At 35.9% G+C, this 15,086-nt stretch overlaps 1 protein-coding gene and 1 long non-coding RNA gene across 3 annotated transcripts in view; one reads left to right on the top strand and one right to left on the bottom strand.

The window, feature by feature from the left end:
• Positions 1–12,001, bottom strand: part of LPCAT2 (lysophosphatidylcholine acyltransferase 2) — an 81,060-nt gene extending 69,059 nt beyond the window's left edge. Inside the window, exons 1-3 of one of the 2 annotated variants that reach the window (XM_023494204.2) lie at positions 9,914–12,001; positions 2,437–2,576; positions 1,113–1,330 (exon numbers count right to left, since the gene is read on the bottom strand). In XM_023494204.2, the coding sequence (XP_023349972.1) occupies positions 1,113–1,330; positions 2,437–2,576; positions 9,914–10,093 (538 nt within the window). In that variant the 5' untranslated portion in view covers positions 10,094–12,001. The remainder of the gene's footprint in view (positions 1–1,112; positions 1,331–2,436; positions 2,577–9,913) is intronic. The other variant, XM_003757258.4, reaches the window with a different exon arrangement.
• Positions 1,220–6,427, top strand: LOC116421766. Its single transcript, XR_004232286.1, has 2 exons — positions 1,220–1,317; positions 6,361–6,427. It is a non-coding gene; the product is annotated as an uncharacterized LOC116421766 (long non-coding RNA).
• Positions 12,002–15,086: the final 3,085 nt, after the last annotated feature.

Below are 15,086 nucleotides of genomic sequence, written 5' to 3'. Positions count from 1 at the left end.
ATATATTTAAGCATAAAATTATATTTCATCTACTGGCTTGAGAGAAAGAATAAAGAACATAAAAGGTAACAAATACAACATTTTATAACCATACAGAATGACATTTTCTTATTTAATACTAAATTTAAATTAAACACTAAAGATACTACTATAAACTATCATTATAAAGATTTGATATGTGAAAAAATATGGATTTACATAAAAGATTTCATTTAAATTTTTACAGAAATACCTCCATCAGACAAAGATGGATCTAGTATAGCACACAAATTTATTTTTAAAATAGGGAGCATTTATACCCATTTAGATTAGTACCTTCTCTGCAATTTATAAGTTAAGTGATCTGCTCTTGGTCACACAGCCAGGATACTTCAGAGTATAGACCTGAACGTAAATCTACCCGGCAATCAAATCAGCCTTCTCGTCAACCATATCACAAAGAAAACAAATATCTTTATTACACATATGACAAAGCAGGAAGCACCAACGTTACTCCTCCAGAGCAAACTACGTAACAACATGAGATGAAAAAAGAAAGAAGTTACTCAGAGACAAGTACCTTAGGGAGAAACCAAAGCTCCTTGTGGGAAAAAACATTTCACTGGCTTCATTATTATACTTTATGGCAGGAAGCATTTTTTTTTTCAGTTCATGTCATCATTTTAAAAAATATCTATTGGCCCTTCATGGAGGCTTTTATAAGCAATTAATGAAGAAAGCATAAACATTAAGAAAAGATTCCATATATCTACTTGAGTCACTAATCTCTATCTCATTCCATTCACTGAATTCCTTTAAGAATACACTAAGTACGGCAATAGGATATGGCTTTTGAATTAGACTTGTTTTGAAAAATATTTAATTCAACATGATAAATCAAGAATTCTAATTACAAAAAGACACGATAATATGTTTAGTATATATATATATTAGCTACATCAGATTTAAGTGTTGTACAATACAGTAGGTACAACAGGTAAATATCATTTTCAAAAACATAATATTCCTAAAATAACCTTTTTGATTAAAAAGTTAGTCAACAAATAATATAATGCTTTAAAAAAAGTTTTAATGTAAGCACAAAAGCAAAAATCACATGTACAAATACTTACTGCCAATCAGTGGGACATATATATTCTCAGTTCTTGACACAATAGAGGGTAACCCAGCAACAATACAGGCAATTCCATCAAAGAAGGTAGAGTGAGGAGCTACAATAAAAATTGGTGCTTCCATGGGACTTGCTATTTTTCCTTTCACTCTAACCATAAATCCCATTGAAAAGAACATAGCTCGGCCTAGGAACTTCAGAGCTGGGTGAGTAAGTGTCCTTTGGGGAAAAAAATGCAAAGAGAATATAATTAGTTCTATTGGTGGATGACAGTAGCAAAATGACTTTCATTTTCAAGTGTAGTAAGAAATTCTAAGCATCATAATATATCAAAAACAGGAGTCAGTACTGGATCTGAATTTCACTGGGAATTTGTGAGATTTTTCTCTACCAGTGTTAATCAGCACCTTCTCTGCAACTTAATGGCCTTATACAGTTGCTTTCAGTGACCTTAAGTAAGTCATTTAACCTCTTAGTGCCCTAGGCAACTGTCTAAAACTAGCAAAAATAAAAAAGGTGTGACTACAGAATAACAAAACAGGTTTCTTGCAGGACTCCTTTCTAAAATACCTCTGAAAGTCATTTCCAAGTAAGATCTCTTAAAATGGTTTGATAAATGTTGAGTACCGCTATCTGCCAAGATTCATGGTAATAAAAAAATAGTATTGTATATGCTAATTGAACATTTTCCAGAACCAATATCATGTTTTGGCAAAATTTTATACAACAGAACATTTTATTATATTATATTGTGATATTTAATACAAAAATAGATAGCTGCATAGTATTTAATAAGACTCATACTGTTACAGTGAAATAAGGCTAGGTTAATTTTTTTTTTTTTACTGAGGTAATCAAGGTTAAATGACTTGCCCAGGGTCACATAGCTAGGACATGCTAAGTGTCTGAGGCCAGATTTGAACTTAGGTCCTCCTGACTTCAGGGCTGGTACTCTATCCACTGCACCAACTAGCTGCCCCTAATTCTTTGCAAAAATAAATAATGATAAAGGTAGTGATGATGATAATGAAGATAGCTACCATTTATATACTGCCTACCATGAGCCAGGCACTGTGCTAAATACTTCACAAATATAATTTTATTTGATCTTCACATCAACCTTGGGAAGTAGATGTTATTATTAATCCCATTTTAAATTTGAGGAAAATGAGACAGACTGAGGTTAAGTGATTAGCTTAGGATCATACAGCTAGTAAGCATCTGATGCTGGTTTTGAACTCAGACCTTGTTGGCATACTTACTGAGCTTGGACAGATTTTTCTTTATCCTCAAACACTTAGCGTTTAATCATAAGTATTGCTTACCTCCTCCAACCTATGACTGGATGTGTCAATTTTTCCGGTAAGCCTACTGTTGCAACTGCAGCAAATGGCCAAGCCATTATCAATATTAATGCAACGCATATGGCACGGATTGGAAGCAAAATACTTCCCAAAAGGAGAATCTGAAAGTTAAAGATGATAATAATGGATAAATGGAAATTATTTTTGATAGCAAAGCTCATTAAATCATTTTTTAAAACAGAAATATGAAATGACTATTGTCTTAGAGAGAACTGCCATAATTTGAAATTATTTATATGTAATCTATTTTGCAGTATAAGAACTTTAAAGAGAAAACTCGATCTCCTAAAGAAGATTAACATGTGTTCCCCAAATTACAGTCATAGGGATGCCTGGGGCACTAAGAAGTTAATTGACTTTTTCAGGGTGATAGGATTAATATGTAAAAGGACTTGAATTGAGGTTTTCTTGGCCTAAGAACATTTTGTTTATTCTTTTAAAATAAAATTTTGTTAATATCTTTTACTTTTACATGTTCTCTGTTTCTTTTTACATTCTTCTACCACCTTCCTTAGGGCCATCTCTTCTGCTAAATAACTGGGTGGCAGGGGCATGTCAACAAGAAAAAAATCAGCAACATTAATAAATACATTAAAAATGACATCAAAGGCAAAGTTATATATAGACCCTCTAAATTTAAAAAATATGGAGAGATATCTTCTCATATGTCTTCTTTATGGGCCAACTTTTTTTTTTGTAATTTTATACTATTTGGTTTTTTTGTTGTTGTTTTGAGGTCCTTGATGTTTCCATTTACACTGCCATGATCACTGGGTATATTGGCTTTTTTTTTTGGCTCTGCTTACCACAATTTATATCATTTCATACATCTTTTCTTTTTATGTCTTTCCATTCCTTTTTGCATTCATCATATTTGTTATTTCTTACAATACATTAATGTACCATTACATTTCACTATGTTTAGTCATTCTGCAAATGACAGGACTCTAGTTTCCAATTCTTTGATACATACAATGTGCTTGTATAAATATTATATTAAATATGAAGCCTTTCTCTTTGTCACCGAACTCTTTGGAGAATATGTTTGCCATTTCAATCTGCCAACCATGTATTAATGTGTCTATCTATACACACACACATACATGTGCGCACACACTAATAGTGACTATTGTCATTTAAGGGATAATTTTTGCTATCTTGCTAGATGCAAGTTGAAACCTTAGTATTGTTTTAATTTGTATTCCTCTTATTAAAAATTTAGAATTTATGAGAACTATCTGTTCATATCCTTTGCTTATCACTTGAGGAAAGACTTTTGGTCTTTTAGATACATTAGTTTATATCTTGTAAAACTAAAGTCTTATATGAAGAATCTGCTACAAAGATTTTTCCCCATTAAGCCATTTCCCTTATCCTTTGTTGTTGTTTAGTTGTTTCAGTCAAGTTTGAATTTTTGTGACCCCATAGGAGTTTGGCATTTCCTTTTCCAATTCATTTTACAAAAGAAGAAATTGAGGTAAACAGTGACTTGCCCAGTGTCAAAATGTTAATATTAAGTGTCTACAGCCCGGTTTTCTGGAGCTCAGGTCTTCTGAACTCCAGACTTATCACTCTATCTACTGCAGCACCCAGCTGCCCTATCTTATCCTAGGTACATTAATTTTGTGTCAGCAAAAAGTTTTGAATTTCATATCATCAAAAGTATCTATTTTATCTTCCTTAACTACTTCAATACTTTATTTAATTAAGTAGTCATACTTTATTCATAGCTATGAAAAGTTATATAAAGTTTCTCTTGTTTTTTTTTTAATGGCATGATCTTTAATTTTCAAGTCATTTCCATTTTGGATTTTTTTATGGAATATGGTGTAAGATATTGGCTGAGACAATTTTCCACCAACTATCATATTGCCACTCTTCTGTATAATTGCTATATTAATTACTATAATACCTAAATGTACGGCTTTGCATCCTTGTAAAGTTCTTGCTTATAAGCTTTCAGATTTTACATAATTCTTGTGCTGTCTTTACTAAAGCATACTCAAACCATATTTAATTGTTTATACTATCTTAAATATCCCATAAACACTAAATAGCAACTTCTACCTATTCTCACAACTCTTTAGTCCAATGATCAGTTGGGCATATACCTCAAAATCATATTACTTTATGTACTTCATTATTAAATTTCTTCCTTTTGCCCCACTTGACAAGCAACTCAGAATTAATCTACACAACAGCTATAGTGATATTCTCAATGAGTAAAATCAAATATGATATGAGTCTGTCAAAGACCATCATTATCCAAAGGCATTTAGTAAAGATGTAGCAAAATATGATTCTAACTAAAGCAGCTAACTAAGTACCATGCATCATAAGGACAGTTTGACTAATACTTCAAGCTACCAAGAAGCTTAATTCCATACACAACAGAAATAAATCTTAGTCACAAAAGAGCCTTCATTAGAAGACAGGTAATGATAAATACTGAACTGTGATTTGAGAGTAGAGCTTAAATCACATGAGCTGGAAATACAAAAGCCCCTGTGACAAATAATAGTGCATAGAAGTAATCCAACCTGGAGATCAATCAAACACTGAAAAATCTCAAGAGCAAATATTTCCTAAACTTCCCTTTAGGAACGTAAAAACAGTCAGTCAAAGCACCTAGCTGTATTATATCTCTTCCTATGTTTCCATTGCCTTGTAATTTTATTTTCCTCACTATAGAAAAAATAAAAACTTTAACACTTTTAATTACATGATGAAGTAGTAAGGAATTTAATCAGGAAAAAAGAGCCAGAGCTTATTTCTATACAAGACATAGGTGAAAAAAAGTTCTTAAATGCATAGTAATAATACTCAACATCAACCTAGTACTTTAGAGTTAACAAAGCATTTTCCCCACAACATAGCAATAAAGTTGGTATTATAAATATTATCATTCTCATTTTACACAATGAGAAAATTGAGGGTGAGGGAGGGGGGAGATTAAGTGCATTTTCCAGTCATACGGGAAGGCAAACTATGAAATGTTTTCATGACAAAACTTTGTTTATTCAAATATGCCTAGTTACTTAACTATTTCAGTAGATCTGTGATATAAGCAATGTGAGTACTCCATCTAAAGGTACAAGTCATATTCATCCATGACATCTTAGACTGTCCATTGTTTGTCTAGTCCTGCAGTAAATTGTCTACTTGGTGGAAGGGGGGAGCTTTCTCACCTTGTGGACACATTCCTTTCGGGATTTCAATTCCTCATTTGTAAAATGAGGAGAACGAATTAGCTGGTCTCTAAGTTTCCTTCTGCTACTAAATCTTAGCCATCTAGTTCTAAACAATGTTGCCTTTCATTTATTCAAATTGTTTTAGTGTGCAAGATAATTTGTAAAATGGGATTGCTTCAAGCTCTTGGCTTTCTGGCATGTCAAACATGTAGACTATAATTAGTCCCAGTCAGTCAATAAGAATTATTTAAGTACCTAGTCTTTGTCAGGTACTATGCTAAGTGCAAAGAATAGAAAGGCCAAAACAGTCACTGTTTTCAAGGAGTTCATAGTCTAATAAGGAAGACCACATAAAAATTGTCATATACACAAGCTAAATACTGTATCAGATACATTGGAGATATTCAATATGGTAAGATACTATCAGAGAGACTTTTTGTAGAAGATGGGATTTTGACTGGAAACCAGAAAAGTCTGTAAAGATAAAGAGAATATTCCCAGAATTAGGGAATAGCCAGTCAAAATGCCAAGAGTCTGGAAACAGGGAGTGTCTTTTTGGAAAAGAGGAAGAAGGCCAATGCCACTGGATCACTGAGTACTAGGTAGGAAGTAAAAAGTAAGAGTAATAGAAAGGTAGGAGGAGACTAGATGATAAAGGACTCAATGCTAAACAGAAAGTTTTATATTCTTTTAGAGATGATAAGAAGACACTGAAGTTTACTGAATGTTATACTCTGAGTTTGAAGAAGATTAATTTGATAGCTGAGTGGAAAATGAAACGAGAAAGATAAACCAATCATCAAGCTATTGTGATAATCCAAGTATGAGGTAATAAGAAACTGAAATAAGCACATATATTCTAATACTTAATGGACCTGTGACTTCTTCCATAAGGGTATAACATCCAACATGGCAGACCCATCCATGGCTTTCCATCCTTATGATTGCAGTCCATGACCCCCACGTCGTTTACCTCAAGGAATCCACCTAACATGCTTAAAACTTTTTTCATGTTCTTTTCACGGTTTTTTGCATGTGACTGGTTCCTTTTTTTAAAAAAAATATTTCTTTAATGACACACTTCACACTGTTTCTTTTGCATAATTCCTTGCTCATAATGTATCATGATTTACTTGTGGCCACCATCAGTCAGTTATTGCCCTTTGGGTGATCTTCATTCAGACTGGCACAGGCAAAAGAGCACTGGCTTTGGAATCAGAGTTCAGATGCACATATCTGGTGATTACTACTTGTGACTTTGGACAAATCACTTATATTGGTAAAATTAGGGGGTTGGACTAAATAACCTGTAATTTAGAACCTTCTAGTTCTAGACTGGCCCCCAAATTCCCCCCTCTGGGGAATTTGGTAAATTGGTAAAATTGGTAAAATTTTGCTGTCTACTGCTGAGGCCCAGGCCTCCAAGACACTTCTACTATTTCCCTCTACTCTCCTTTTCCCTTCCTATTGCCAGCATTCTTTTATTGGTCAGCCTTTTTTCATTAGAAAGTGAGTTTCTTGAGAATAAGCACTGACTTTATTACTTATTCACAGGGTTTAGCACAATGACTAGTAATTCTTAATAAATGCTCTTTCTTGCACATTCTTCTGCACCTCAAGGGTTTTCTCCCTCTCTTCATTTCTCTCTTCATCTCCTTTTCCCTTTCCTTCCTTCTTTTTTTTCTCTCTCTTGCTCAAAAAATGTCATTTCTATAGAAACCATAATGTTGTGCTTGACTTATACCTATATGTAATAATTGGAAAACCATAGGTATTAAAAAGAAGGGACTCTGTTTCAGGGAGAAAATGGGATAAAGGACATTTTTTTTTTTGCAGTTTCTCAAAGACAAGGAAGCCAGCTTCTTGTTCCATTCTGAGCCCAACTCATTGTTCATTTTGATTTCTATTTAAAATATACAGATATTGTGTAAGCTCTAGAGATAATTCATATAAATATATATCATGGCCAAAAAATGGAATTTTTCTATCTATTAGCTTTTCTTCTCTGTATAGTTAGACTAAGCTGTTTTGAGTGATAATAAATCCCAATCAAGAAGGTTCTATGATATCCTAGGGTTTAATGCAATCAGAACAACGTCATATATGAACAATATTATTAGGAAGACCTAGTCATATATAAGGAATCCCTCTTTCACCTGTACTCAGTGTTAGATATCTATCTTGAGGGTAATTAATACCTTCAAGGAAGACAAACAGTGCATTTATTAAGTATTTACTAGCAGCATCCCATTAGATGAGTTCCTTGAAAGCAAGAATGATCTTTAAACTTTGTATCCCTAGTACCTAACACAATGCCTTGCACACAGTAGACATTTGATAAATTTTTACTGACTGATAGACAATGTTAAATTCTGGGGATATAAATACAGACAAGCAAGTCAGTTCTTTTTCTCAGGAAACTTACATGCTGGTGAAAAATTATGACACATAAAGGGAAAAGACAAGATATATCTCTGTTTTATGCTATGCATAGTGATCCAGAGGATTATTCTCTATATCTTTCAATCAATTGTACAATGGTAAAAATGTGCTCTACTGTGGAATATAGTCTTTCTTCCTTTCCAATCCCAGCTATAGTTTTAAAAAAATGAAGAAGAAAAGGAAATTTTCATCAACTATAATAAGAATGCCCTCAATGCTGATTATATAATTCTCACAAAAATTTCACATACACATATATGTATTCATATATAAATGGAAAAGTAGACAGACAAACTGTTATTTATTGATGTTCTCTATATCAAAGCTTCTTAAACTAGGATTGTGACTCCATATGGAGTTATGTAACTGAATGGTTTATTATGATTTATTATCAGAAAATGTTTTGTGTATCTATTTTTATATAACTATATACATAATATCATATAAAATTTTCTCAGGTAAAAGGGCATCTTTCATGGGGAAAGATTAAGAAGCCCTGCTCTAAATTGCTTTTTTTAAAAAATAGCTATAAATTCTTGGGATTTTGCTTAATATCTTAGGGATTTTCTCTATCCTTCATTCAATCTCCTGAAAACTGATTCTTCAAAGCCTTACAAACTATATTTTCATGTCAAACATATATACAACATAAATGATACTTATTTAATAACAAATGAAAGTGTCATTATGCCTGAACTAATATTACAATATTAAAATGGTTATTGTATTTTCAAATATTTTCCATTAAGTATCAAAAGTGAAAGGACTTTTTAAAAATTTATCAGCTAAAAATTCAGAGAAACTTTCAAAACCTCACTTCAAAAATAATTACCACCTTGTCTTCTTTCTTCTTTTATAAACTCATCTGCAACAGCCATTCAGATCCATCACTTCTAAGTAATATGAAAAAGCTACCTAGCTGAACCCTTGCAATTTTTCACCAAAACAGTCATTCATTGCCAAGTGTAGTTTTCAGGCACTATATGGATTGATACATAACAATTAAAGAGCCAAACAGTATTTAAGGGAAGCAAAGAAAAAATTGCTGCCACTTGTGAATGCAGAACCAACATTACAAACATAGATTACATAGGCCTATCTTTTCCTGAATCGCCAAATTTACCAAAGAGGAAGTCGAGGGTGTGTAATTGTGCAAAGCTGCAGTTTTTTAAAAAAAGACAAAGAAAAGGAAATTTTCATCAAATACATAACTATATATTTTTGGCATGTAGACAATAACATTATTTTCTTAATTGGAGTGTACCACATCCACCTTCCTTTTCAATCAGCAAACGTTTATTAAATACCTACGATGTGTCAAGCATGTATTAAGCATTCGGAATACAAATTCAAATTTTGTAGATTCTTCCCTTGTTGCAGACTCATAACCCCAAATCCTACCTCAAAATCTCACCATGTCACTATTAAATATCTTTATCAACCTGCTCAGTCACATACCCTTTAAACAGGGCCGACTGCCATAAAACTTCAACCACTTCTCCATGGGACAATTCAACATCTCTTTCCCGATAAGATAATAATAATAATAATAATAAATGAAAATCCCTTCAGGCTCCTCCTTCTTCATAAACCCACCTTTCAGATAGTTACAGATTGACTATCAACCACCCACTCTCTCCCCATGCACTTGGTCACAGATGTGCATCCTTATCACATCATAGATCTTTCCGGATCTTAGAACCAGCTTCTGACAGAGCCCAAGCACTCTTCCCTTCCCATCTCCCCGCTTCCCACCTTTCCTTCTCCTCCCTCCTCCTGAGCCCTCTTCGGCCCCTCCCTCTCACCAGGAATCGGCTGCTGGCGCTAATCCGTGTATCTTGCACAAATGGGTTGGGCACCGGCGGTGGGAAGAAAGATGCTTGACGGGGCACCATCGGCGGCCGCACGCCGGGTGCCTCCGGGTTCCTGACCCCTGCTCCGGGCAAGGTCGCCGCCACCGCGGCAGCCTCCGCGCACCCGCTCATTCCGAGCCAAGGCAATCTCCTCTATGCAGCCGGGCTTCGAGAATCGGAGCCCAGATCCTCCAGGCCCCCACTGCGCAGGCGAACAGGTCCCCTCCCTACCTTGGCTTGTCCCGCCCCGCCCCGCCCCACTCAGCATCTCCACCTTTTCCCATAGACTTAGGCGGGATCCTTTCAGCAGATGGCTCGGCCTTCCTCAGCTTGGCCCCGCCTCTTTTAATGTTCCTGCCCTCTTGAGCTCCTCCTGCATCCACCTTTTGTAGCTGTGGAAGCTTGTGATGTTTAATGATAATTACACATTTCCTTTCAAAACCTCCTTCCTCACAAAGAATGTTACTTAGAAAACATCTGCTAAGGCAGATAGGTATTGCACCTGTCGTTATAAACCCATTTTGCTAAAGAGGAAACTGGTACAGAGAGACTCGAATTTGTCAATGGCCATATAGTCCGTGTGTCAGATTCAGGATTAGCTTACAATTTTCCCGATTCCGAGCCCAGCTGTTAAGAGCTCAGAGGATTTAGAATTGGGAAGCCCCATTTAGGACAGCCTCTTGCGATCAAGACAAGGGAAGTTAACTTCCTCAAAAATCGCACATTTAATAACACAACCAAAATCTGAAGTCCCAGTTCGCTAAACTTCAACTTTGAAGCTTTCTGTCGTGTTATTTTAAAATATATATATATCCAGAGATCATTCCCACAAATGAATGTGTTTGGAACACAAACTGGATCCTCTTCAAACTCTAGTAGATCTTCCAGGTTAGTTGCTGTGGAAAAACTTTCTTCAGTTGATGGCCCGCTGTCTCTCAATTTAATGAGACTAGCCTTTGGACAGCAGATATACAAGCCAGCTTTTTCAGGCTTTCCTACATGATAGAACCCGCCAGATGTGGAACATCACTGAGCATCTTTGAGGCCGCCTTAAAGTATTAGAGAAATTCAATAAAGAATTGTCATTACCATCTAATCCTATCTATAATGTGTTAAGATTTAAAGAATTTCTTAACCTAGACCCACATATTTTTATTCCAGTTTCACAAATAAGGAAACTGAAACAGATTCCGAATAGCCTAAGGTCATAGGACCTGAAATTGTGAAAGCTAGAACTGAAGTTCAAGGCCTTCCAAATCTGACACTAGAGCTTTTTCTTTTATCCGATGATCCCCTTATCCGTCCTCTGACTCTCAAGGGGCTATGTAAGGTTCCTTGACTCTTTGTACAAACCTCCATTTTCCATAGCTCCTTGGGCAATTACAATGATTTGAACAGAGAGGAGTGTGAAGTCCAGTAAAAGGGAGTTGAGAGCTCTTAAACAGGAAGCTGCCGAGTAGAAGGTAGCCAAGGAGGAAGAATACCACAAAGACTAAGAGGATGTAGTTCCTCTTTAGGTCCCGTTGGCTCAGTCAGCAGTAGTTTTACTCTTAGCTCTCCACTCTTTCTTCCCTCAGAGTATTATTTTCTCAAGCAAGCTGAAGCTTCCCATAGCTTCAGCAGACTGGTTTTGGCCTTTGTGAGACAGGAATCCGGTGAAGACAAATTCAGGAGAGAGGAAATAACGATCTTAAATCTATAACAATGATAATCTTTCCCTCCCAGGCCTATAGTTCTGTTAGGGGAGACGTGGAGAGGATGGGGAATGCCTTGGAGATGTAACACATTTTTATCATCTATCCTTTGGATCTCCACAACTATGTGCCCAATATCTTTCCTTGGGTGAGGCACAAGATTAATTTGGCTTCCTTACAAGCAGTAACCTGTTGATCTAGTCTGTGAGAGACCTATAAGATCTGACTTTACTTATCTCATGCAATTGTCTACTGTTGGTCTTGAGGCCTCAAGCCTCCCCTCATTTCAGACTATCCTCCATTCATTTATCAAAATGATCTTTCTAAACACAGATCTGACCATGTTACCCATAACTCCCCCCCCCCTTTCCCTTCCCCAACACCACCTCCAGAATCGAATATAAAAATCCTCTTTTGAGATTTTAAAGCCCTTAATAACATTTCCTTCAACATTTCTACATTACTCTCTTCCACTATGCTATGGATGCAAGTAACATTGCTATGTTGCAAGTAACATTGCTCTCCTTGTTCCTTACATAGGAAACTTTATCTAGTAACTGCATTTAATTTTCATAGTTCTGGAATTCCCACGTCTGGAACTATCTCCCTCTTCATCTCTCCCTCCTACTTTCCCAGACTATCTTTGAATCTCAGTTGAAATTGCATCTTCAGTAAGAAGCCTTTCAGGATCTCTTAATGCTAATGTCTTTTCTTATCACTAAGTTATGCAGTATGTCTTGTTTGTTGCTAGTTGTTTTCACATTGCTCCCTCAACAGTCTATTAACTCCTTGAGAGACTGTTTGTTTTTACTTTTTGGGGGGAGGTGGAATGGGAGTGGGAGAGATTGATCATTCTTATCTCTGGTGCTTCACACTACCTAGAAAATAGTAAGAATTTTAAAAATGCTTGTTGATTTGATTTGACTTAATCTGCCATCCCCAAGTATTAAAAGGGCTATGCAGTCTAACAGAAATGGCATAGATTGTTTTGCTGGGCCACAGACAATAGGATTAGGAACAAAGGAAAGAAGTTGGAAAGAAACAAATTAAGATTGGATAGGAATAAAGTTAGGGACTAGACCTGTGATTTCAGTAGTATAAGGAACTCCCCAATGAGAAAACTCCCACTATCTTACATACATTAGCACCTTCTTTTCCATTTACAAACTCAGAAAGTTGCCTTGAGAGCTGTCCAGGGTCCCATAAGCATCATATTCAAAGACAGAACTTGAACTCAGGTTTTCCTAATTTCAAAGTTATCTCTCTATCCATTACACAAAGCTATTAGGGGAAAAAAAAATCCTAACAATGAGAACAATGCAATATAGGAATAAATTGATTTAAAAGATAGTGCATTCCTGTCACTGGTCATTTTCAAGAAAAGACTGGATGGCTTTTGTCAAGTCAAGGATTTTATAGAGAGGGTTATGGTTCCAATAAAAGTACAGATGTTACTAGATGACCTCTAAAATCTCCTTCAGCTTTGAGATTTTGAATTCTGGGTTGCAGTCCATTGTTGGGTTGCAGTATTTAACTCAGGGATTAAACAATTATATCTAGTTAGTGCTAGACCATATTTAATATCTCATCCTGACATCCACCAAGACATCAGGGCCTACCTACCATGGCCATCTTGACCTCTGACCTGCTGTGTACTGTCTCTTTTCCACCTCTTTCTCTGAAAAATAAATACCATTGCCATTGGAAGAGATGTAACAATTTATTATTGCCTTATTTATAATCCCTATGACTGACTAGACAGGGAGTTCTTAATCCAGGATCTGTAAATCCCTAAAGCATCTGTGAATAAATATCAGATTTGGATGGGAAAAAAAATACACTCTTATTTTCATGTACCTCTAACTGAAATTTAATATTTCTTCCTATTAAGAATGTAGACAAGTAAGCATTATTCTAAGAAGGGGTCCATAATACACTAAACTGTCAAACCATGACATAGAAAAGGTGAGGTTCCATATTAAAACTTCCTTCCTTAGACACTATTCCCCTATATGTGTTGCATCTCCTTATTAAAATTCAAACTCTTTCTAGGCAGGCTCATTTTTTACTTTTGTATCCCCCAGCACCTAGCAGCTAGCACACAAATGTTTCTCAATTGATAATGAATAAATACTTGTTGATTGATAAACATGAAATTGGATCCTGAAAAACCTGGTGTAGAGGGCTCTCTCAGTCTACATCTCTCAGCAGGTGAACTGCACTATTAATATTCTTCCAGCGAGCATTGTCAAGAGTACTGTTCTGAGACAGAAAACAACAGAAGCAGATTTGTGCTATGGAAAGAGCACTGCCTTTGGAGTTAGGGAACCTGACTTTTATTCCTAGATTTGCTACTTGCTACCATTCTGATCCTGCAAGTCAGTTTTTGGACTCTGAGCCTAAGCTTTCTCATCTCGATACTGAGGAGGTTGAATTCTATGCCCTCTAAAGTTCTTTCCAGCTTTAAATCCCCTGATCCTAATCTGTCTACTGGGCTGCGGATTTTTCCCAACCTGCTTTGTATATTCATTCCTGTCCCTAATTCTGCCCATTAGCATCCAGTTCTGGCTACATCCAGCTGAACTCTGAACCTTTCTCTCTCTCACCTTCTGGGAATGGTTGGGGGTGAAGGGTTTGGGGGGAGAAGTAGAACTGCATATGAGAGGGTGGAGAAGAGAAAGGTAAGGCATCTTGAGAATACCTCTACTAAATGCCAAGCAACTGACACACACAAGACAGACAAGTCAGCTTTGTTGAAACAGTAGAACTCTCTCTGACAGAAAAATAGAAAGCAGCAAGTGCCAGCAGATCAAAGCATCACAATTACCCCTTATACACTGAGGAAGACATCCCAAGACCTTGAATCTAAAATCTTTTGGAATAGTGATACTTCTAACCCAATGCCCTTAGCCTAGTAATCAATCTCTTTGACAATGTAGTCTAGAAATTGTTCTTATAGGTGTTATAGCCACTTTTTTTTGAAGACCTCAATAAAAAAAATGTCGTCACCCAAGTGTTTCTTTGATACTTGTCAAGTGGTTTATCATCAAATATTGATATGATTTTATCAGTGGAAGTGATATGAAAGAAGAGGTATTTCCATTGGCTTTGCCATTGTATCTTAGGAACCATGAGACTTTTCTATCTGAATTGCAATTGAAACCATCCAAATGTCTTGTGTCCTCATTAGAACGTGAATCCCTTGTCTTATTTTTCTGTTTTTTTCCCATAGCATTTAACACAGTGTTTTGCACACAATTAAGTGTTCAATAAATGCTCTATTCATTGGTTATCACTCCCATTCCACCCTATCTGCTTCCCTGTCCTAAATGAGCTATTTCAAAAAGGGAAATAGGAATAGAAGAAGTAGAATACACCTTGGAGGTGACCTAGCCTGACCCTCTCATTTTGTAGAGGGGGAAACTGAAGCC

The sequence above is a fragment of the Sarcophilus harrisii genome, chromosome 2, assembly GCF_902635505.1.
Source record: "Sarcophilus harrisii chromosome 2, mSarHar1.11, whole genome shotgun sequence".
In the NCBI taxonomy this organism is placed as follows: Eukaryota; Metazoa; Chordata; class Mammalia; order Dasyuromorphia; family Dasyuridae; genus Sarcophilus; species Sarcophilus harrisii.
Note: the sequence above shows the minus strand (reverse complement) of the source record. Positions and strands in the feature narration are given on the sequence as shown.